Genomic DNA, 25,726 nt, shown 5'->3' with positions numbered 1-25,726 from the left:
TATAATTCCAAGTTTAGCCAAGTAATTTCCCACCACTTTTTTTTTTTTTTTTTTAACCTTCAGCCTGGATTGAATTCGGTATATATCGCAGGAAACTAAGGTATTAATCTCAAGACTAATAATAATAATAGTAGTAGTATTTGGGGTGTGACACTTTTAATAAGTTCATTAATATATTTTTAAATGCTCAAAATGACAAGGAGTCTTACTGGAGGGCATTGTTTTAAAACTTCCCATATTGAAGGGTTTTAACATTTTTTTTGTTTGATAGTGATTATTACCAACAAATGTAGTTTCATTTAGATTCACTCGTATACGCTTATGCTTCAATACTTTATATATAGGCTACAGTAAGTAGAAACATAATGTGATTATTTAGATATCTGTCATTTACAAATTCTTATGCGTATACCACTTCTTTAAGCAACACACATTCTTCTGAGAAGAAAGAGAGAGAGAAAAAAAACTTGCTCATGACAGGTTTTCTGCCCACGTTCACGAGTTATTCTCTTAGTCAACGAGCCAGCGTGTTATCGAGTATGCTATTCACGTCAGCTTATTGTTCGATCAGTTTCATGTGAAGAAATATTACACCCTTCGTAGAAAGCCGTTTACCAAAAGGGTCATCAAGTCCAGGAGGACAGGTCATGTAGTCAGAATGGAAGAAAATAGAAACGCTTTCGTAATTTTAACTAGAAATTCAATCAGGAAAAAAAAAAAAAAAAAAAGCGGAAGATCTAGGCGTAGATAGGAGGACAATATTAAGAGAATCTCACAGAAATAGGAATTTAAAGTAGAAATTGAGTTCAGTTGGTTAATCTCTTAAACCTGTGTTCCGTAGGCCACAGAGTTAGTTGGTAGAAAATCGTACTTCAGCTTTGATGGAGACATTTTTATTAGATAAATGACTACATTTATGAAATCGAGTGTATGTGCCATGCATATATACGGAACTTGAATCTATATAAATCAGGGGTGCCCAACCCTTTTAATTTTGAGAACTACTTTTCATTTCAGATATGTCTGGTGGCCTTTGTCTGTTACATTTCTTCAGTATAATTCCTCTCCTCTATTACCTTATGCCACAAGTGTGAAAAAGTTGTACACCGTCAGCGCGTCAATCTTTGTGGATGTCCCGCAGACACGGATGTTATCTTCTCTTGTGTCGTAGTGCTTTCCGCGAAATTGTTCCTTCATTTTCGCAGAAATGTCGTCACGAAATCTCTGAAAACACTTGACATTATTGATGTAAAACAACAATGTATTCCCTCACAAAAACTAACTTACTAATGCGAGAAATAGGTTTATCAATTTTTTTTCTGTAAAAGTAAGGGAGAATTTGTTACACCGTACAACTATAATGAATGAATATTTTTTTTTTAGATTTAAAACATTTGATTACATAAAACAACTGTAAAGTGGTTGTAGAGTATAGAAATTCTTATTTAAAGCTGCGAAAAGTGAGCAGTGTGCTTTATGCTGCGTATCTTGAACGGAATTAATCTTCTCGGGTTACTCTCATTGAAAGCGATAGTACTAGAACAGAACATCGCGGGCTATCTCTCAAGACTTGATCTACTAGTAGACGATATCGAAGCGTTGGGCACCCTTAATATAGATCAACGTTGTTTAAATTTGTGTGTATAAATGTGTGAATTTCGTGAGTGAAGTAAGCAGATTAAATTCTCGAAGTTTACTTCTAGGTTGTTCATGCTTTAACGGGTGCTTAGCGTGAAGTTGCATGGCATTTTTGAAGAAAGAAAGAAAAAAAAAAAACACACTCTTGAGGACACATAGATCTAATTGTAATACAGTTTGTGCTTTACAGGAAGAACAGCAGTGTGACGTCATATGCGCAGCATCCAATAAATGATAAGGCTATTCTTGCAGTATTGGCAGACATTCAGGACAAACAATTGAAGAAATACATCATTGAAAGGAAGAAGGCAAATAATCCGAGATTGCAACAGTGTGCCTTGTCTAAAAATGGTGGATTCAAGCAGTGTCCAATAGTTCACTCTACCTCACTGAATGAGCCGTCTGAATTATTGTCTGAAAGTGTCTGGAAAGCGTACTGCCAGAAGCAAAATGCCAAACAAGGCACTTCAAAGAAACATAAGGGAGCCGTTAAGAAGTAAGTAATTATATCATTGCATATTATTTAGTTCTTAGCACAAATATATTGGTGATTGCAATACTTATTGTTTGTTTCTGCTTACTTGTAAGTGATCATAAACTAAATCATACGTTACTAAAATACAATGGTATACTTCTGACCCACCGATGCGTGTGCTCTTGCGCAAAATAGTTCATCAGCAGAAGCATCATTTTACTAAACACTAAATTTTACTATACGAGATGTGTTCAGGAAGTATCGAACGTTATTTTTTCCCGCGTAAACCAATGAAACTTGACAGACTTTCTTCAGTGTAGATGTAAAGGGGACAGACATGCGCAGTCGTGAATTCTTTCCCCGCCAGCAGAAAGCATCAGTCGCTGGCAGTCGGACAACGAGTGAAGAAGTGTAGTGAGCGTCGAATTTCACTTTTTTGTAAAATGACAGAAAATCTTGAACAGCAATATTGCATCAAATTTTGCCAAAAGCTTGGCGATACCCAAGCGGAAACAATTCAATCGGATCGGTACATTAAGTTTTGAACGAGAATTTGGGCATGAGTAGAATGTCTGCAAATTCGTGTCAGGCTTTCATCGCAACGAAAACATTCCTGTGTGTCGTCAGCCTTTCTACTTACTCGACATGACTCCGTATGACTTTTAGTTATTTCCCAAGCTGAAAATGCCACTAAAAGGGATCCGATTTCAGTCAAGAGAAGACGTCATGCGTAATGCGACGACACGGTTGCTGCCCTTCCAGAAACTGTGTTCCAGAAGTGTTTCCAACAATGGCGGGAGCGCTGGGAGAAGTTTGTTTATTACCAAGGAGACTACTTTAAAGGGGTTTAGTGTTTAGGATTTCCAAATCAATAAATGTATTTTTACCAATCAAAGGTTCGATACTTTTTGAACACATATCGTATTTACTATATAGAATAGTTTTAAGTATAATTTGAAACTAAAATATTAGTTTGAGTCACAATTTAAAAAATAGAAATTACCAAATAAAATTGAATCAATTAAGATAATCCGTAGAACAAGGATAATGATTACTTAGTGAAAACATATGCATTTATACACGTTTGAGTTTGCGCAATCTTCACAGCAGTTTTAATTTACACTATTAGTATTGAACTTAAATATCACATACTGCTCTCTCCTGGCTATAAGGTTAACGTATAAGTTTTCGACGCAGGAGACCCGTCTTTGATTTCCTGTATTTCGTCAGGCCCGTAGCTAGGGGAAAGGCAGGGGAAATGAGCTACCCCTGCGATCACCTTCAGCCCTCCTCAAACTTTCAGTTATTTATTCGTGAGCATGTATTAATATAAGATAAACTCAAAGTAGTCCCACCACCACCACAATCGGTCCTAGGTGCCTTGTTGTAGTGTTCTTACTACGAGCCTGTCCACGTCTCAGCCTTGGTGTTGAAACCAATTGAACCAGCCAAACCTTTTATGTACTTCTCACTCACATTTCTGTTCTCTCTACAAAATGGAGTTCGTAATTTCCGTCACATGATTCATATATGTATAGTATATTTCCTTACTTTTGCATAGATATAATTATTCTCACTTCTTGTGATTGGTATATTTGTGTTTAAATCATTCAACTGTTTAGCATTTTGCTTGAATATAGATTGGGTGATATATCACTAGTACTTCTCTTACTAACACATTTTTTATGTCTGAAGTGTAAAGTACAATTCTTAAAGCGTAAAGTGCAAACTGCAAAATGTGGAATAATAGCTTTTCGTTTTAGAGAACCTATTCTAGTGGTTCTGGATGTATTCACAGATTCTTAAACACAACGGTTTCTGTACTGAAAAACAAAACTTCTTATATTGATTTTGTTCAACATTAGGGTACTGGCACTGAAATTGGGGCCTTGGTGGAAGAGCGTTCACCTTTGGTGTTTGGGGTCCTGGGTTCGATCCCAGCCTCCGCCACATGAACTTCGTGGTGGACAAACACCGTGTGCATGGGTTTCCTCGGGGTTCTCCCGTTTCCTCCCACTTTCTTCATTCCACCATTTCATTCATTACTCATCATCACCGTCTCCTTTAGCCTAACCGGCATAATCGTGGGACGTAAAACTCAAAGATTTCATTTCATTTTTTGCACTGGAATTTATTCGACTATTGGCAACTGGCAAAAAATAGTATTACTAATCTATTCAACGTTTATAAAAATAAAAATGGTAGTAGCTACATTTCGTACTTATGCTTTTTATGCTAAAGAAGACGCGGTAAATGATAATGAAATAATTAGTAGTTATGAAAAGAGCGCACCGAAAAGTGTAAGAAGTAGAGGAAGGCTAAACGCTGAGAAACCCCATGCATCCAATGCTGTTCATTACAAAATGCATATAGCATGATCCAGGATCAAAGCAGACATTTTTAACCTTTTTCTTTCTTTCTTTCTTGTGCATTCTATACACAATTTTACGAGCTTCTTCTCTGGGAAGCATATTTCTCGTATTGATATTTATAGAACCCGTTATATTCTCATTTCTTAAAAATAATCTATCAACTGATAACCTCAAACCAATTTATGACGCAACTTGCATCGGAATAATTGGTAAAATTTTCGCTGTAGTGTATTCTTCACAGATGAACATCATCTGCTTTGCATTAAAAAAAAAAAAAAGAAAAAAAAGGAGACAGTTAGTGGTCAGAATAAATAACAACAAGTTTAATAAAAGTAGAAGAAAAACATAAGGAAGTCATTAAGTGAAGTCACCGGAGAGATTGCTAAACAATACATTTTATAATGAGGAAAGACCTTCCCTTCTCTATTGTTAAATTCAAAATTTTAAATCTGAATTTAAAAAAATGAACTTAGTTTTCATATTTCTATAAAATAATATTTGCTCAGGAATGGATAATAAACTGTGGAGTTTGCAGTTTGAAGGAGTTCAACGTGTTCTTTAGTTTTAAATGAAAAATTGTAGTCTTAATTCTCAACGACTGACACTTTGAGCTTACGCCTAATATGTTGTTCTTCATATAACTATGATTAGCTAAGTTTAAAGCCTAGCTTACAAAGTCCATTGACTACATTTATCTTTTTGAGACTCCATTTACGGATTACGCACTTCAGTGCGCCAATCTTCGCAAATTTGCGGAGATCAATAAATAGAAAACTGTAACTTGAGAACCAGGATGAGTTTCAAAACAAAATTTAGACCTTTCTTCCAGAGTTGGCTGGCTTAAACCAAGGTGTAGTTGATTAAATCAGTAGGATACGAGTAGAAGGGGAGAATTGGGTGCAAGGGGTAATTGGGTGGAAAACTTTTTTTTAAAAAAATCATTTCACTATAAATTTCAATATTTTGCATTTCAGTATAAATTTTGGGTGGGGAGATGTTGATCAGAAAAATAAAAAGATAAAAAAGCTTAGATGAATTTTGAGAGGGTGTAATGACAATAAAAACCAAGAACTGATTTGGTTGAGAAATGACATAATTGAAACCGAGTTTCAGGTTTGTGTGTGTTTTGGTTAGAGTCACAATAAATCGCGCATCTGTTAATGTTTTGATCCTGATTTTTTGTTGCTGCTTAAAAACATCATAAGGATGGTGCCGTGAAGAGCAGAAGTGGTGAATTCTCACTGTGAGGCAGTTAAAATTTTGTTAAAATTTGTACCTCCCAATTATGATACGGAGGGAATGCCTTAAGTGAACATTTTTTGCTTAGAATTCATTTAAAAGTTGTACTATATTTGTGTTTTGTGGTGTACATTTTTGTTTCATAGTGCATTGTGCTTATTAAGCCATTTTATTCAACTTAGGCTTCTAGTGGCCGTTGCGTATATGCCAATAGTGCTGATACTGTAAATAGGACCTGCTTATCAATCTAGAGTTCCAACACATGTTCTATTGTAATAGTTTATAGTTATTTAGCTTAAGTATTATTACCTTCTCCTATGTTTGAATATCAGGGCCTATTCTCTTGGTTTTCCTATTTTTTTTTAACGTTTTCCGCCAAAGTTCTGATATATATATATATATATATATTGTTAACCTCCCTGGTTCGTGTCTAAACTTGGGGATGTTTGTGTGAACCTAGAGAAGTTACCTTCCACTCACTATCTGAAATGAGTGGGTACATAATATACTACTATGTGAGAGGTAATAGTTTGATTCATGATATTACGGGGATTTCAATAACAGAATAACAACTCACGACTTTGATAATTAAATTATTGTTGTATTCTCATTATTAGGTGTAAGTAAGTGTAAAGTGTCGTGTGCTAATTCGGGTAATTAGAAGTTTGCCAGATCTAACATTGCATACCAAACATTGAGCTGTCGATCAATGATTATAAAGCAGCACATACCTCTTTGCTTCTGCTCTGCTACTCCTGCTGGTGCTGGTCCAATGATTCCTTCCTATCGTCTGGCCACAGACTAGGCGGTGTCTCTCTGATGGTCTCTCCACTGGATGGGACGGTGGTTCGAACTACGAACAAGCTGCTGTCTATGCTGAATGCATCGAAGTTCTGCCAACGGCTAGCATAGTGATTATTCTTCGAAGCGGATAATGAACTTTCAGAGTTCGTCTAGTTAAATGTCAAGTCGCGTAACTTAAGACGAGCTGTTACTAAACATACTGTTAGATAGAATCTTACAACTTCAATCTTCGATTCTCTCGACGGTCACGATCTCACGTAGAACTCTCCTCGTGAAACTCCTCCGTGCAACTCTCCGTGAAACTCCCCGTGTGACCTCTGGTCCTCCTGGTTTTGTGGAACTTCCTTTCATCTGGAATGTGCCGTTTCTGCATGACGTCAGAGGCGTGTGCTCTTTCTTGTCTAGGAAACGCAGTCGTTTCCTCATTGTGGTCGACGACTGGCAATCCTTGGAATGCTTCGACTCACGATTCCTGGCAATTCTAACATACCCGAGAAAGTGTCTGGTGTTCACAAACATCTTACAAATTTACTTACAATGAATTTTGTTAATTCTTTCCGATCAGACATTACTTAGGTTTTATCTTTAATCTCCTGACATAAAACAACTTGCTAGAGAAAGCGTGCTACATACCATTGTTACATAAGTTTTAAAAAGCAATGACTACAACGTTTATGTAATTTGTTTTTCCATTGATAATTGTTTCCGTGTTACTTTGTTATTTTTATAAATCTTAAAACTCAAAATTTAAATCTTTAATAAAATATGATTAACTAAAATATACTTGAAATAAATAAGATATAGGGCTCTGCCACAATATATATATATATATATATGTATAAATTATATCAGGTGTTCTAAAAATGGCGCCCACGAAGCACAGGACACTATTCTACAGGCCAAAATAAAGCGAAAATGTTCTATGGTGTTATGCTCTCCGGGCCTCCTTCAGCTGCTACGGGGAATCAAAATTTCACAATGTGGCAACGTCGCAGATTAACTTATAGCTGTTAGCATTACTCTTTGAGTACATCACGTAGTTAAACCGATTGCTGCTAGTATTTATCTATATAGTCTTCAGCTGCCATCTGCAAAGAATTGATGTGACTATTTGATAGATTGGTAGATCTACTCTACGGTTCTTTATTTGCGACGTTGCCAAATTGTGCAATTCGTGTCTCCAGACGAGGACCCGAAAAGTATACATACATACATATATATATATATATATATATATATATATATATATATATATATATATATATATATATATATATATATATATATATATATATATATATATATAGCTTTATTTTGACTTGTAGAATACTGCCCTGTGGTCCGTCGGCGACACCCGATATATTTATACAGGGGTTGGACAAAAAAATTAAAACGTTTGCAAAAGTGGGAAAATCATACCTAGTATGGTGTGGGGTCTCCTTTTGCGTCTAAAACAGCTTGGATCCGACGTAGAATGGACGTATACAGCTCCTGAATTGTGGTGTGTGGAATTTTGTGCCATTGTTTCTCCAAAATATGCTCGATTTCCTTAAGGGATGCTGGTGGAGGGTAATGAGACCGAACACGCCTTTCTAACTCAGACCACAATGGTTCAATGACGTTCAGATCTGGTGATTGTGGGACCCAGGGGAGGTGTGATAGCTCTTGGTCATGCTCCTTAAACCATGATTTCATCGTTTTTGCAGCGTGACAGGGTGCCAAATCATCTTGGTAGATGCCATCACCATGAGAAAACAATATTTGGCCCATGGGTAGAACCTGGTCCCCCAAAATGGCCCATACGCCTTAACATTCATCATTCCATGCAGGACTATGATGGGACCTGCGGAAAACCACGATATCACTGCCCGTACTGTAACAGAACCACCCCCATGCTTTACAGTTGGAAGCAGACAGTCTATATCATAGGCCTGCGACGGTGTTATCCATACGCAAACACGGCCGGTTGTTGGAAACAAGGTGAAGGTAAATTCATCGGACCACATTACGTGTTTCCACTGCTCATGAGTCCACGCCTGCGGTCCTTGCACCACTGGATACGCCTCTTCGCATTTACTGCTGTGACCAGGGATTTGGCGATTGCGGCCCTGCCATGAATTTTCATTTTATGAAGTTCCCGTCGCACTGTTTTCGATGAAACCGGGTTCTGTAGGCTGGAATTGAGTTCAGACGTAATTTTCATTCTGTGGTCTTCTTTTTATCTGCTACGATCTGTTTTAATGCTCTCCGGTCCCTATCTGACAGAATTGTCTTTCGACCACTGTTGTGCTTTGCAGACATCGTTTGCCCATGAATTGTGTATGCCCTCGTGACATTGGACACAGTCCCTTTCGATATATCCACAATGTTCGCCACTGTTACCACTGTAGCTCTAACTAGACGGGCACCAATAATCATGCCTCTTTGGAAGTCTGTCGCCCATTTTACCGCACCACTTTCACCCCACGACACCCACAATTGAACAGGTTACTGCTGACGGAAGAGGAAGGTCCACACGACGCATTGAAAACAAAAAACGATCGGCAACCGCAACACGCGTTGTACTGTGGAAGGCCAAACTTACGTGTCCTGTATGAAGTGTTTTTAGATATTTTGTCTATCCCCTGTATATCTATCTATCTATCTATCTATCTATATATATATATATATATATATATATATATATCGCATGTAATATATTTTGGATTAAGTTCACAGGACAATATACTATGCTATAAACAATAACTGGAAGACTTGAAAAGGCATTCAAATATCTTTGAGATTTAGAAATAAGTTACTCCTTATTTTGCGTAAACAAAGGTGTATTTTTTTTAGGCCACATAAAACTATAAGTTTTTATATGAAATATAAGTTATATACACCAAAGTGAAAGCTTAAGTTTTCTTCATTTACACCCAACCCCCCTCCCCACGAGTTTATGTGCACCGGGACTGGCTTTAATCATTTTCCACCCAATTACCCCGAAGAGGGTAATGGGTGAAAATCAGGCCAACAACAAAACACGTTTCAGCATCAAAAGTAAAGCAAGTAAAGATGCAGAAAACGTACCACTACCACAGTAGGTGCAGAAGAACCTGCAACATACAATCAGTTCTTAAAGCTAGAATAACACCTATAACGTGTGAGGGGAAAAAAAACGTTTGACAAAAACATATCTCCCAATTTCCCCATTCTACTCTACAATTTATCGGCTATAAGAAACAGTGTAGAAGTTTTAGAAGTAGAAGATGGGTGATACAATTTATGCATGTTTGTATCTTCATAACATTGCACCTTAAGTAATAATAATGTTAACCGCCAAAGTTAACCACCCTATGCGCTTGGTAGACACTGTCGTTGCATCCTAATTAGATAACACACCATATACATAGTCTAACTGTGAACTGATATTTGTCCAATCATTAGTGTCTTTATGTGATGATATGTGACTTTATCCTCTTATGTTATGTGTACAGTCATGTTAAAAAAATCACCTTTCTTAAGTTTTTTTTCCCTCGAACTTGCAAGTAATCTTGCAAGAAAAAAAATATTTTTCTGAGATCTGTCTTATCAGGCAAATTACTGTACAATGTGTATTCATTAATTTTCATTTTCATATGTAGTAAAGGCTCTATGCCTTCATAAAGTACGTACTTTTCCTTTGTTTAAGGGTAATTTGCCCTAGAAACGAAAAACTTGCTAAAGCAGAACCTGTCCACTTAACATACTCATTCTCTGATAAACATAACATAAAACTTTTATAAGATTCTTTGCAACTATATACTTAGTTATTCTTATATTGTGTTGTTAATAAACATGTGTGTGTGTGTGAGTGCCTGTGTGTGTTTTGTGTTTATGTATATGCGTATGTAATATGAATCAATATATCGTGTTTTTATTGTATCAATCAACTTTTTGTTAGTAGTTAGGTGTAAAAGAGGGCCTTATGGCCTAAAAATATATATATATATATATTTTTTTTTTTTTTTTGAAAAAAGGAATAAATAAATGAATTGAGCAGTTTATTCTCTGTTGTATTCTCATGCAACCAATACGTACAAGTATAGTACTATATTTTCTGAGGAAACTTGTACTTATTCTGTTTTAACCCTGTTGCCGATAACCCGGCATTTTCACAAACTCGGCCACTCATCTGCCCACATTAGGCCGAGTTTTCGGAACTCTACTTTATATGTATAAACTCTGTACACGCCGCTGACAAATGTCGTGGTCACTAAATATGCTATGGAATATGACAAGTGATTGATATTGCATAAATTAAATCTTACGTAAGAGCATGAATAAGAGCGCATCACAAACCACAAAATGAAGCAATCAAAACACATTTCTTTTGTAACTTCACACGTTTCACCTTGAACCGTTTTGAATTTAATGGCGATCACTGAGATCACTGAGTAGGTGAGGTGAGACCTATGCGCCCAAGAATATTTTCCTCATTCTTTTCTAAAAGAATTAATCCCAGATGTATGTGTAAGATGCTATTTAGTTTTTTATTTGGTAAAAGTAATAAACGTTGATAATCAAATTGATTTGTTTTTAAATACAACTTGATTTACTTAATTATATATATATATATAAACAACTATAGTTTTTTCCTACACCATATCCAACAGGTGTAAATTCAGTGAATATTCAAGAGGTGGAAAAGTACGAACGAGCCGAGAATCAATCCACTGTCTCTGGCTCACCGTTCCGATGCACTGATCACTATGTTGCCCAACCGCTGCCAGCAGACACGGTGCTTAGACATTTAGATCATAAGCAATGTTTCACATCATCTATTGTGTTTGCATAATGTATGTCTATGGTAATAGAACATTTATGACGGTTGAATTGTTGTGTGTATATGTATAACGTGAGAAATGAAGAAACAATCAGTTGATTCTTCCTTTTCTTATATAATTATTTTATTATTGTTGTTTATTTATTTATAAGTCTCTTTCGTATATAATATTAAGTGAAAGTTATGTGCTGTTCAGGGCGGACTGGGTAGCGTAGTGATTAGTGCACCGTGAAAGTAAACCGGAAACATATGTTCGGTTTCTACTTAGTTGAATTTTCAGTTAGTTACTTGAAGTGAAAAAAGAAGAAATGTTGAGATTGCTGCTAATGAATACATATAACGCGCGTAATTCTGCAATCCTATTTGTTAAACAAATCCAGTGTTTAATGTTCTATAGTAAGTGACATTGATATATTGTGTTCTACCCATATTTCCAGATATGATGTAAGACAAGATCTGAGAGCCAACAAGTGTTCTGCATTTCGTCATAACCTTCTTAAAGCTGAGTATGTACAGTTGTATAGGGAGACAAACATCTATGCAAGGTAAGCATCTTTTATACTTTGTATTAAAATTATGTATGAATTGGTACAAAGGAATCAGAAGTGGATATACAAAACAAATTACTTAATTACAAAATAATAAGAACTTTATTACACAACACTAGAGCCTTTCTATTTCAAGTGTGCCCTCGGAAAATATGTGAAACACTTCGACCCCATCCCCGCCACCCTCTTACGGAGGAAACCTTCCCTTTGCTTTGGGGAAAGAAGTAAATGACCTCGACTGTGCACTTCGATATCGGATTTCACACTTCCATCATGAGTAAAAGATATCGATTGGTGTCCATATTTTGTTACTTCTGGCCATTTCATTTTCTGCCATCAAATTTGTGTAGCATATAATAGCACGAATCCAACCTTGTTAGTGTGCAGATTGCCAGGTAAAGCTGGAAAGAGATTTGTGAAAAGGTATTAAACTAATGAGATTGGTTGGTAGGAGTACAGGAAGAAGAAGCGGGCATTGATAGAAAGATAGTTATGTCTGTACAATAATAATAATACATCAACAACAACAATAATAATAGTCGATATTGGAGTTTACAATGAAATCTATGTTCGCAGACTTAACCTAAAAGGGAAAAATGAAACAATAAAGTCGTGGAAACTTCTAAGTATACCGTAAAGTATATTTTGGAAACTTTTAAATTTATTAAAAAGTATATTTTAAAGGAAAATGCATTTACTAGTGAATTTTGCATGTCGTTATACTTCGATCCAAATATCGTATTTCAAATTATCTTAAATGACAGTAAAATAAAGTTAGATAGTCACTTCTTACAGTATTCCAATTGCAATTCTTTCGTTTTAAGTATTTTTTCCGATGAAATTCATAGCGGCAGAACATTCCTTTATGGAAAATAGTTACCGGTACTTCAATTCTGACTAGCTATGGAACGTTGAACTTCGTAAATAAAGTGGCCTATTATTATGTTACATCTGCAAATGTATTTATTGAAGAAACGAGAATAAGCAATTTATGTTTTCGTGATAATGAAAGTGTATACGATTCTCAGGTGAGTGAAAGAGAGTAGATAATTTATATTCAAATACATGTCACGATTTAATTCAGAATATTGTAATGTTTTCGTCGAAAAATGTGATATAATTTATTAGACACTGCAAAGGGCATCAGCACTGCTAGTTACTACAGATTTTACATATTATGCATTTTGATATTTTGTACATGTGGATTGTAAATAAATCTCATGAATTTTAAAAATAACCGCAAAGAAAACTAATTCAACTAAACTATTTTGTAATATTTTTTTTTGATATTTTGGAATTGAACTATATGTTTTTAAATGTTGTTTATTTCAAATTCTAAAAAGTAGCAGATAACAATTTCTTACCGTCTATTCGAGAATAATAGAAACAGCTTCATTAATTTTAATGACTTTTGAGAGTCGCGATAAGATTTACATGTGGAAAAGGCTATTTTGTTTCTTGTCCAATATTGAATTAGTTTTAGTTAAATATTTTGATTTGTGTGTGTGTGTGTATGTCTCAAACAGCAATAGAGGACTTAATGGAGTTATGAGCGTACATAAATAATTACAATAAATATATTGAAGTTAGTTTCACTAGATTTTTTTCGAATAGTTTACAGCTTCAATAAATGTTTAGTTTCACTAGAATTTTTTCGAATAGTTTACAGCTTCAATAAATGTTCAGTAATAAATATCCCATCACTTATAAACCAACGTTTTTCCTTTAGATATATTTTAGATTTTCAATAATATAAATCAATCCATTGCAGAGTACACACCATATTACTGGAGACTTATCATAAAATTGATAACGAAGATGTGTTATGTACTTTGACATTATGTTGCATCTGGAAATAAAGCACCTTAATGAGATTTCGAGGTGCAAGACCCCATCTCACATTTCGGAAACAAGACCATTAGCATAAATCCGGGATTTTAGCAATACCCTCTTGTCCTTGTGTTTGCACATTGTTGTTTCTTGGTTTGATAAGAAGTTTATGTTTGTTTTAAGGCCTCCACGTTCCCCTGCCGTTGCCAATTACTTTGCCAATTACTTTGCCAATTACGTTGCCAATTACTTTTCTATTGCCGCCCCAGGCCCAGGCCGTTATTATATGGCAGTCGCAACTTTGCCTTTATTTTCTCTCTTTTACTTATACTTTTATTTCAGTTTATCTCTCTCTTTTGTTCGGCTATTATTCCTTAGCAGGTTGAGGTGAGGCATATTTTTCTGGCATGGTATCTAATATTTTAAACCATGCCCTTTTATATAACCTTTTTTCATTCTTTATTTTATTTTATGTATTTTTTATTTTATTTTATTTTTTCTACAAAAACGGAAAACCCTGTAAAAGAATAATACAATTAATACATAAGATAAAATTTCTCTTTTCTATTTGCCTTTCATTAAAATTTTCATCAGTTGCACTATATTTTGGGCTACTTCCTCTACTGCCACCTGAAAGTAAACTAGAAAGAATATATATTAATAATAAAATAGCAACAAGAGACACAGTGCAGAACAAATATTGGTTTTGTACAAGTTTCTTCTGAGGTTGTTTTTCTTATTTTTATTTTTTTATTTATTTATTTTTTGATAAAGAGTACATGAATGACACATCTAGTTATCAGATATCGTTTGTCCAGGAATGAATATTCATCATCATCGTGTTCGTGGGTTTTCTCCGAGTACTCCCGTTCTCTCCCACATTCTTACTCCACTAATTCTTCAATCATTCACTTGCCTTAATCACCCGTCTCCCTTAGCCTAAAGAGCATAATCATGGGACGTCAAACTGAAAGTTCCACAAATATTGTTTTTGCTAAACCCTTTTGTTTTCCATTGAAAAGCAAGAAAGAAGAGTATTGTTTGGTTTAAAACACTGGCAAAAGTGCGACAATAAAAAGGACTCGACTAGCATTTGGTTAAGCAGTTAGCAAATGAATATTTATGTGAAATTAACTTATTATGGCTTTATCGTAAAAATGAAGGCTCATTTAGATGACTCCAATTCTCCGTTTCGTGACGGCGTTAAGCATTCGTTACTTAATAGAACACTCGATATCTACGCATTCGAAACCAACTGCCAGCTGAGACGATCTATATAGGACAAAGAACTTTTTAAATATTTTTTCTTTGCGTTGCTTTTCGATATCATTATTGTTTGTGATACATAAAAAATGTTATATTTTATTATTCTCTATCCAAATAAAATAGAAATAATAATGATATTTTCTTAAGCTGCTGAAAATGTTATACAAAACCTAAAAATTGCTAGCTACGCAAATTTCAATTTGTGTAGCAATTTGCGACGTAAAAAGCTAAATCTACCAAAAAAAAAAAACTGTGATATATATAACTAACTAACTAACTCTATGGCCTATGGAACCCGCAGGTTCAGTGCCGCGTTCACAAAAGCTCTCCACTGACTTCTATCCTTAGCTAATTGCATCCAGTTTCTACTTTGTATTCCTATCTCTGCGAGATCCATCTTAATATTATCCTCCCATCTGCGCCTAGGTCTTCCTAATGGTCGTTTTCCTATGGGTCTTCCAGTCAAGACTTTGAAAGCGTTTCTACTTTCTTCCATTCTAGCTACATGACCTGCCCACCTAAGCCTCCTAGACTTGACGACCCTAACAATGTTGGGTAAACCGTATAAACTATGTAGTTCCTCGTTATGAAGTTTCCGCCATTCCCCATTCTCGTTCCTCTTGGGTCCGAATATTCTTCTCAGGATCCTGTTCTCAAATACGTTCAGTCTATGTTCTTCCCTCAGAGTAAGTGACCATGTTTCGCAACCATACAGAACAACAGGCATGATTATCGTTTTATATATTTTAAGCTTCAAATTCTTCGACAGAATTCGCGACGACAAAAGATTTTGAACCGAATAGTAACACGAATTCCCTGCTTTTAGTCGACATTTAATTTCTTCGTGAATATGATTTTCGTTTGTTAATATTGATCCTAAATATTTGAAAGTATCCATTTTATCAAAAGTATTATTTAATATTTTAACGCCTCCACAATTTGCCGTATTACGGTCCCGACGCGCACTGTGATATATATATATATATATATATATACTAAACTTCTATCTTGCCATAGTTAGATTTAGAATTCCTGAATCACGTGATAACTCGAGACAGAAATTAATGTCTCGAATGAAACTATGTACTCCTGACAAACAACGCCGCGCTGCTGATTTGCTTTATCTGTATAAAATTATTAATGGTAAAATTGACTCTGAATTCTTAGTATCGTAGATTAACTTTCGGGTTTCTCCGCGGCGAACTCGCTCTTTTAATTTGCTAGCTTATGAAACACCTAGGTTATCAATTGTCAAGAGCTCCTTGTTTTACAGACTAACGCACGATTACAATACTGTTTCAACAGATCTTAACAGTGTTACTTCTGAACGAAACTTCAGCACCACTCAACTGAAAAGAATATCGTATATTGAGATGTGAACCTTCTTTTTTGGTATTTGTTTTGTTAGTTATTTTTTATTCATTTTTGTTTTTTTTTTTTCTTTCTATGATGTTATCTTTTTTATGTTGATCATTTTCAGCCATTGGCCTTGTGCTTCATGAAACTTAGTGAATATATATATATATACAAACACGAACGGTCCTCTCAATTCTTTCACCCTCTTAAAAATAATCGTAGTTTTGCTACTATTAGAAGTTTCGAAAGTGGCAATTAAGACAAGAAAAATCATGATTTACGCTCTCTGAGGTTTTCAGGCTGTTTTAATAAATTTGAGTGTTAATATAATTAAATTTCAGTCTCCAGTGTACATTCCTATATTCCAGATCCATCTAGCTTTAGACCACTGATTAAGCTGATATTAGTGCATGTATTGATCCAAGTGGAACTATATGTATGCACTACTTTGTTATAACGAGTTAACAATCCTGTTTTTGAAGATTGACAATTACCGTTTTCAAAAAATAGTTAACCTGTACTGAAAATTATGTTGTATTTGCACATCTAAGAACTTGAAAGCAATACTTCTTTTTTTAATACTGTATACTGAAATAATGGTATTAATAGTATTTGTGGATACATTTTCTTTCGAACTTAGTTTTTAAAAAGCTTCTTTTAGCTAGCGCTGATGTATTATATATGTAGAATATTTTAATAAAGGTCACTCCATTCCTCGTAGAACATCGTATAATATTAAGGACAATGACATTTTTCAATTATGTGTGGATCCCTTGCTGTTGCCGTCAGTGAAATTTATCATTTTATATTGCACCTCTTTAGGAGAAAAACTGTCGTCATACAAATATAAAAATGTTTTCCTTGAACTGTTTTCCTTGAAATGTTTTCCTTGAACTTGACAAGAGAATTAGGAGAACAGACAAGATTTTGAGAAATTCCATAGTGCACAGGGAGAAATGCACAGTGTTCCGTATGCATTGTTCTATTTTCATTGCAAAACAATAAGAAATACTGTTCTGAAGATGCACTCTTCAAGATGACATTTTTCCTCTTCACACGAAGATGGGTTGTCCATATTTATTTGTACCTTTCGTTAGTTTAAAACACTAACGTATTTGTCATAATTTCTCCGATGAAAGACCAGATGTTGAGTTGCTGAAATATGTAAAATCATATTAGGAACGATGAAAAGTATCCAAAAAATCGTGTTTCTAGATTCTTGTAAGAAGGAGCCGTGAAAGGTGCACGCAAGTGGAAAATTTAATTTGGCATTTCCTTTGCATCTACGGGCGTTTGTAAAAGTGAAAATGACGGTCATCTGTTGGTGTATTTAGTCTGATTAAAACGTTACTTCCCTTTATTGTATGAACACTTGTGACTTTCACATACCGCTCTGCAAATTACTGATTGATTCCTTAATATTATCTCCTAGTTGTAGGTAAGAGATTTGTTTGATATCCCTTTCTCTTCCTTTTTCTAAAGGAAGAAACAGTCGCTTGCTGAGAAGAGGTATTTTCTTGACATGCTGAAGGAAATGCAGTTGAAGGACGGCGATGATGATCACGTGTCTTCTGCGAGTGATAGCAGCGTCAGAACACGCAATCCGGTAAGTAGATTTTGAAAGTGATACTCTATTAGACCAATACATAGAAAAAACAATTTTTGACATCACATCGGAAACGTCTTATGTTGGCTGCGGAAAATAGTTTATCCTGCTGACCAAGTTACAGAGAATAGAAATTGTGCATAAATTCCCGCCCAACAGAAGTTTTAAGTGAGGATATAATGATATCCTTCAATATACTAGTGTATCTACCGACTGACAATTTCGGGGAGGGGTATTTTTCGTGTTATATATGCAGGGTGTTTCAAAACAACACCGACAACGTTTGGAAGGTGATTCATGACACCAAGATAAGACGAAAAGTATAGACCAACTTGGGTACACAAATGCTTCCTTTCGGAGTTATAGGCTGCGAAAACATGAAAAAATGAACTTTAGAGGTCCATAGCTCCAAAACTATGGAGTGTACGGTATTCGGGTCAAGACTTCACTTAGGAACTAATATGTGCCCTATCCAAAACTGCATGTTTCGGAATCCTGAAGTACTTCCATAACAATTTTTATAGAGAGAGTTTGGCTACGGACTTATAATTTGAAGTAATCACAATGTACCTATAAAAATTGTTGCGGAAGTACCGCAGGATTTTAAAACCTGCAGTTTTGGATAAGATGCATATTTGTTCCTAAGTAAAGTCTTGCCCGACTACCGTACGTCCCTATAGTTTTCGAGCTATATACCGTAGAAGTTAATTTTTTCATGTTTTCGGCAGCGTATAACTCCGAAAGAAAGCATTTGTGTACCCAAGTTGGTCTATACTTTTCGTCTTACCTTAGTGTCAGGAATCACCTCCCAAACTTTGTCGGTGTTGCTTTGAAACACCCTGTATATAAAAATGGAATTGGTAATTCAAGTTTAAAATTCTTACTTCACTAAACAGTATCTAGCTCAAGGCTGAGTGGCCTGAAGAATGAAGTTTGTATAGTTCTGTATAGAGATCTCTATATTAGTTAGTAATTTTGAAACCCTACTTGCTTTCAGAGTAAAAATGATGAATTTAGGTAAGAAATGCAGATTATTGAAATTCAGATTATGAAAGAATTTCATGTTTTTAGGCTGTAGTGGTAATAATATTTTTCCTTGATTGAATAGTGATGTATAAAGGTAACCAAGGAAGTTCTGTGGCTTTTTGTGGAAGTCTGTATTCAATTGGCCCTCACACCTGAGTTGAACGCGAACGGAGATATGGCGAAAGTCAGTTGTTGGTGTAGGTATATCCAACATACTAACTGGTTGTAGCAGTTCAGTTACACCGTGAACTTGCGTAAGGACAGAGTGAACATGGTACGTCCACACAGCGTCATAAGTGTGTGTATGCTATACGAGTTCAGACTGGGATATATCAGGCATTTGGTGAGGGTGTCGTGACTACGCGGACAGTGCACCGGCGGTTTAACAAGTTTAAAGATGGTGGCGAAACATTCGAAGACGTACCACGAGCCGGAAGAGCAACACATGTACAAAATGGAGATCTTCAGGCAGCCATTGAGGCGAACAGTGGCCAGACATGTAAGGAACTGGGACCACAATGCAGTATGAGTGGAGAAATCATTTGGCAGCACCTCCATCAATTTGAAAGCACTACAAATTGGGTTCCACATGATTTGACTCCGGGGCAGAAGGCAACGCGAGCAGACACTTGTGTTTCTTTGCTGTCTCGTCTGAGGAAGGAACCATTTCTGGATGGGTATTGACATATGATGAGAAGTGGGTCATGTACGAAGCTCCACGGGCCCACCGTCATTGGTTAGCATCGCATGAACCGGTTCAAAACAGCCGAAACCAGCACTGCACCAGAAAAAGGTCCTCCTGTGTGTTTGGTGGAGTGCTCGCGGCATCGTGAATCGGCAGCTGGTCAGAGCGTCAATGATCAATGCAACTGTGTACTGTCAGCAGTTAAGCCGTGTTCAAGAAAAATTCAAAATGCTAGAGCCAGCACTTCTGAATCGCAAAGGGGTCCTGTTACAGAACAACGCTAAGCCCCCACGTGGCTAGGATGACCCGGGACACCATTCTACGCCTTGAATGGGAAACACTATTGCATCCGCCATACTCCCCAGCCATTGCATCGTCCGATTATTACCTGTTCCTTTCCTTGGACAATCACCTTAGAGGACACCAGTTCAGATCCATAGTAGAGGTGCAAAATGCACTTGATACCTTCTTCGCTTCACGGCCCACCAAGTTCTACCACGATAGAATCCATGGCCTTCCAGAACGTTGGCAGAAGGTCGTCAATGCTGATGGGGACTATTTTTGATCTTCCATTTACGTCTTAGCTGACATATCGATGTTCGAATGTGATAGGTGAAAAAGCAACAGAACTTTCTTGATAGAAGGAAATATAGAAGGAAACAGTATATCTTACGCTATGTTTGATGGCGTGTGTTGTATTATTATTATTGTAAGTGTTGGGAAGATAATATGAATGCTATAGTAGATGATAAACAGTGATGTGAGTTGATCCACAAGCATGGATATAGCAGCGTTTTAGTGAGTACAAATCTAGAGTGTTTCAACTATGTTCACGTGTTTAGTTATTTGGTTATACATATAGTCATAGTGGGGAACTTGAAATATAATGCAGTGTATCAGAGAAAGGGAATCAAAGATATTTGAAAAGAAGATTATGAGAGTTGTCCGAAAATACAAGGGGAGATCATCGAACCAATAGTTAACAGCTATATGTGAAGCATGATATTGAAAATGAAATGAAATGAAATCTTTCAGTTTTACGCCCATGGTTGTGTCAGCTAGGCTAAAGGAGACAATGATGATGATAAATGAATACAATAGTGGAATGAGTAAAGTGGGAGGGAAAAACCCCGAGAAAACCACGAACACGGTTTTTTCCACCACAAAGTCCACTTGGCACGAGCTGGAATTGAACCAGAAACTCCATGCACCAGAGGTGAACGGTCTACCACGGAGCCACCGAGCCCCCTGAAGCATAGTATTAGACTTAAGTAAAGTTATCAAGGGGTGTACCTAATAATTTAGGTTAGCAAGGAGTTTTTTTTTTTTTTTTTTAACAGATACAACATATTTATAGAATGTGTGTACATAAGAAGATATTATATATATGGTGGGCAATTTATCTTGAAACTCCCCTTGTAAGTTGTAAACTATTATATATATATATAAACTGTGAAATTTCGCACTGTGCAAATATCAACAAGAAGAAAAAAAATGTTTGGACATTCAAATAGTTAATTTCTAGCTCAGTGAATGGCGCCACCAAGTTCTGCATTTGAATCTTCTAAATCTTGGAAACAGAATGCTACCGCATAGTGCCAAATTGCGCGAATAGAGAGGATTAATAGTTGCATTTTGTTGTCAGCAAAGAAGTCAAGTATCCAAGGAGCTGTATGTACTACGGTGTTATGATGAATCAGATTTCCACAAAGTCCTTTCTATGATCCTCATTTGATCAATTCCTCTAAAACTTCAGGAAGACAACCTGTCGCACAGTAGTCTTGAAATCCCAAAAAGCTGGTCAAAATATGAAAACGTTGGTCAATTTGCATGATATTATGAATATATAGATATTCGAGGTCGCTAATAACGGTTGAGATCACAAATCAAAAATTCAATATGGCAGGCAAAATGTTTTAAAGCTTCAAATAGACTGAAAAATAGTTTCATCATATGTTTGAGGTCACTGATAACAAGTCAGAGTTTCAACATTCAAAATGGTTATGAAGTAAACTGCAATATAACAAAATAACATATATATTTATTATTGCTATAGTGTCAAATGACTAATAATTGATACAATTTGGTATTCTTGACATCTATTGGAAAATACGTGCATAAATTTTGCAAGAGCACCTATGGGCAGCTGTGTAATGTAAATTTCATTTGTGTATAATATTGCGTGTGTTGTAAAATCAATGTGTCAATAGAATTGTGCGGAAATCATAACTGTTTGCATTTACCTAATATTATCATTGTTTCTTTATTTTTCGTTAACTTTAATGATAATTTGTGATACTTTTAATTGTTTCCTCATCTTAAATTGTCAATTCTACATACTTTCATCTAGTTTAAGCCCCACCCCCCCAAAAAAAATGTTAAAAAATTAATAATAATACTTTAAATCAAAGTTTTTATTATTATTATTTTCTTTTAACACGTTAACGTTCACTACATCCGAACCAGTCAAACGGCACTTTTCAGATGACTGCTTGCTCCGCAGGTTTTAACGAAATTTGATATTTCAAACATTCTACTATACGATCCAAATCCTAAAAATTCTCAAATCTTAAATTTGTTCTTTGACTTTTGACCAGCTTTCTGATATTTCGTCCCGTTGTGTGTCGTCTGCCAAAGTGAAGTCATTGTTCTGTTCAACAAGAATCGCTTTCATTAGTCCTGATCTTAATTGTCTTCTTGCCCAATACGAAACTTGGTCTGCAACTTCCATCATGAGTCAAAGATATCGATTGGGGTCCATATTTTGTTGCTTGTGGCCATTTCATTTTCTGCCATCAAATTGTTTCTTATGAAATAGCACCAATCCAATCTTGTTAATGTGCAAGGTTCCACTAGGTTGCGATACTTTTTTTATCCCTATAAGAAATGTACATTGTATACAAAGTTACTCGGAGTATAGTCACGGAGAAACTTCAATACGAATGATAGTATGATTCAATAGTGTTATTCTTTTATTATTATTTATTTATTTATTTATTTTAACTTTTAAAATAAACATTGGGAATGTAACATCCAATCAAAGTCAAATAGGGAAGGAAATACTTCAAGGATCTCTCCGGGGGCCACTTCTTTTTTCTCTGTTTATCAATGATTTACCAGGAAGAGTCAAATACTCAAAAATACTATTGTACGTAGATGACATAAAGCTTTCTAGGGTAGTTAATAACGAGTATGATAATTATCTGCTGCAGAAAAATTTAGATACAATAAATCAATGCTGTGAAAATAATTTATTAATCATCAACTCTGAGAAAACTAAACATATGACATTCACTAATAAAACTCAATATTTTGTTAGCAAATATAAAATTAGTGGAGTAACAATAGACAAAGTTAAACAAATTAAAGATCTCGATATTTTGTATGACAGACAATAAAATTTGATAATCGCATAAATGACATAGTACAATCAACAAGAAAAACAATAGTAGTTCTTATTTGTACCTATATAAGAAACTTATTAGATCCAAATTGGAATATGGTTCAGTTGTCTGGAACAGTCTATCCAACACACTTGTTAACAAAGTCGAAGCTGTACAGAAATGTTTTATAAGGCTATTATGTTATAAAATGAAAAAGGATTATTATGCACATGAATATGTATGTTGGTTTACATTTTCGGGACTTCAAGCCTTATCGGAAAAGAAGAAAGTTATTGATTATTTATTCAAATGGTGTTTGATAACAAATATAATAGCGAATATTGCTTAGAAAATATAGGAATAAGAGTGCCGATTTATAGTGTTAGGAATCGATTGACATTGGTTGCATTAAATTCAAAACGTAAAATACTAAGAAGAATGACAATTTCTTACAGTTTAAAATGAACATATGTTAGGAGAAATATCAGAGCCTTTCTTACAAAAATTAAACTTTTAACTTTATGACAAGGATTCTAGCTGCTTATCTTTATTTTATTGTTATTGTGTATCTTCTGTGTATTTTTATGTTATAATCTTTTATTCAAAGAACTAGTCTTTTATGTTAAAATATGACAATGAGTGACCAAGATTTTTGCATGTTGGATATGCAGTTTTAAGTAAGGTTGTTTCATTCTTTTAAATAATAGTTAAATGAGACTTTAATTTGCATAGTAATTTTAATAGTATATTATGAAATTGACTGCTTTTTTTAATTTTTGTTTTATATATCAGTTTGAACCTTATAATTTTAATATATTAACCTTCTGACAAAGGCTTTAACCTGCTGTAATAGTCCTTCTTCTTCTTCTTCTTCTTCTTCTTCTTATTATTATTATTATTATTATTATTATTATTATTATTATTATTATTATTATTATTATTATTATTATTATTATCATCATCTTGTTTCCTCTTTTATCATTATGTACATCTTTTACTGTAATTATACAAAGTAAACAAATTAATGTCTACATCATAATGCATATGAAAATAAGATGTGCGCAGCTATCTCGGCTGATGGTATTACATACAAATTGCACACATCTATTTTCCTATACAGTGAAGACTATTCCTAAGCTGGTGTTCAAATGTAAGTGTCTTGCATTGTTTCTATAAAGAATGTTTTTAAAACTCTCTCTGAAAAGAAAATGGTCGATGAATATCCCATTTTAACATGACTCCATAGAAATAGTCCAGAGGGCTCAGAGCAGGCAGAGTGAACAAAGTAATTGGTTCAGTCTTACAAATCTGCTTGTATGGAAAAAAAGTTTTCAAAATCACTGACATTTATAAGGGTCAGTTTTTTATTAATGAAATATGAAGAAAAAAGTTACAACTTACAAGAAAAAAAATCAATTTTTCAGTTTTCATTATCGTTCAATTATCTTTCTTTGAGAGATTACGAGAAAATAGCAAAATCGTTCTCACAAATCTTCAAAAATCCTACATTTTAATTTTGATTGCCATTAAAGCTCTAATCTTTTCAGCAAAATATACAAGAATATAATTTTGTTCAGATTGTTTCTTCTAGCAGAAATCTTAAACTTTTCGTCTGTCTCATTTCCAAAGATATAGACTGATTGGTTGGTTTTGACTTTAGTACAGACTGTATGAAACGAGATTTATTGTTCAAAGTGAGATCCTAACCACTATTAGAGGTTGTATTCGAGGCAGTCACCGCACTGACACCACGCGTTAACCATTCGGCCAGGAATAAGCACTTTTCAACAACATAGGACATATAAATTTACGTGGTTAAAAATAATAACATGCACAAAGGTGAAATTAAATTTATCGAAGATAATTCAGGAATTCTACATTCTTATTTCTGATTTTTGCTAAATGCTAAAGATTTCAAAGTTTCAGCTTCAGCGCTGATCCCGACCCGTTCTATGTGTTAAAACTGAATGTGACCGTACAGTTGGCAGCTAAAGAATCTAACATCCTGTACATACATTGTCAATTATTTTGAAATTAATGGACAGATCTTAGGGCTTTCTTCTTCTTCTTCTTCTTCTTTTTTTTTTTTAACGAAAAGAGCACTACATTCTGATTGTCTCTCGTTTTAAGATTATTGCTAGAATTGTATATACAGGGTGGATAATATATCTTGATACGTCCTTGTAACTTTTAAACTAATAGACAAAAAAAAGTACCATGCGAATATCGGGAGGGGACATTGTTTGACATATTCTGCAATCAGGGGCGTCATTTCAGACTTTGCTTGAGAGGGCAAGAGTACTACCGACATAAGAATTTAACCTTTTGTACTAGTATATTAGTAAACAATCGACTAAAGTATATGTATTTCTCAAACTCTTGGGAGGGGGGCGATTGCCCCCTCCTGCCCTCCCTAAATGACGCCCCTGTCTGCGATATCACTATGTTAACAGTGTGGCCAATCCAACATAAATTTTTTTTTTTCAAGTGGCATTACGTCACGCTATTACATTTTCCAAATTCGCGCTTTACGCTATTATATTGTATGTTAATCAAAAGTTTACGTAAATATCACATTTATTATTCAGTGTTGCAAACTAATGACGCTACAGTATTACAGACATCCGAATTTTGGTGGTTTTTACACCGATAATAACGCAAGTGAAACAGACGAGGTAGTGCACATCCAAAGTA

General features: G+C 35.0%; 1 protein-coding gene across 9 annotated transcripts in view; it reads left to right on the top strand.

The window, feature by feature from the left end:
- Positions 1–25,726, top strand: part of LOC145690762 (uncharacterized) — a 94,798-nt gene that overhangs the window by 25,261 nt on the left and 43,811 nt on the right. For all 9 annotated transcript variants that reach the window (XR_014132273.1, XM_081765991.1, XM_081765985.1 and 6 more), the window contains 3 exons: positions 1,829–2,134; positions 11,770–11,877; positions 17,815–17,938. Coding sequence is in view for 8 of the 9 variants with exons in the window: in XM_081765991.1 (XP_081622117.1) it covers positions 1,829–2,134; positions 11,770–11,877; positions 17,815–17,938 (538 nt within the window). In the remaining variant the exon portion in view is untranslated. The remainder of the gene's footprint in view (positions 1–1,828; positions 2,135–11,769; positions 11,878–17,814; positions 17,939–25,726) is intronic.

Source organism: Thermobia domestica, chromosome 7 (assembly GCF_964235325.1).
Source record: "Thermobia domestica chromosome 7, izTheDome1.hap1.1, whole genome shotgun sequence".
Lineage (NCBI taxonomy): Eukaryota > Metazoa > Arthropoda > Insecta > Zygentoma > Lepismatidae > Thermobia > Thermobia domestica.
Note: the sequence above shows the minus strand (reverse complement) of the source record. Positions and strands in the feature narration are given on the sequence as shown.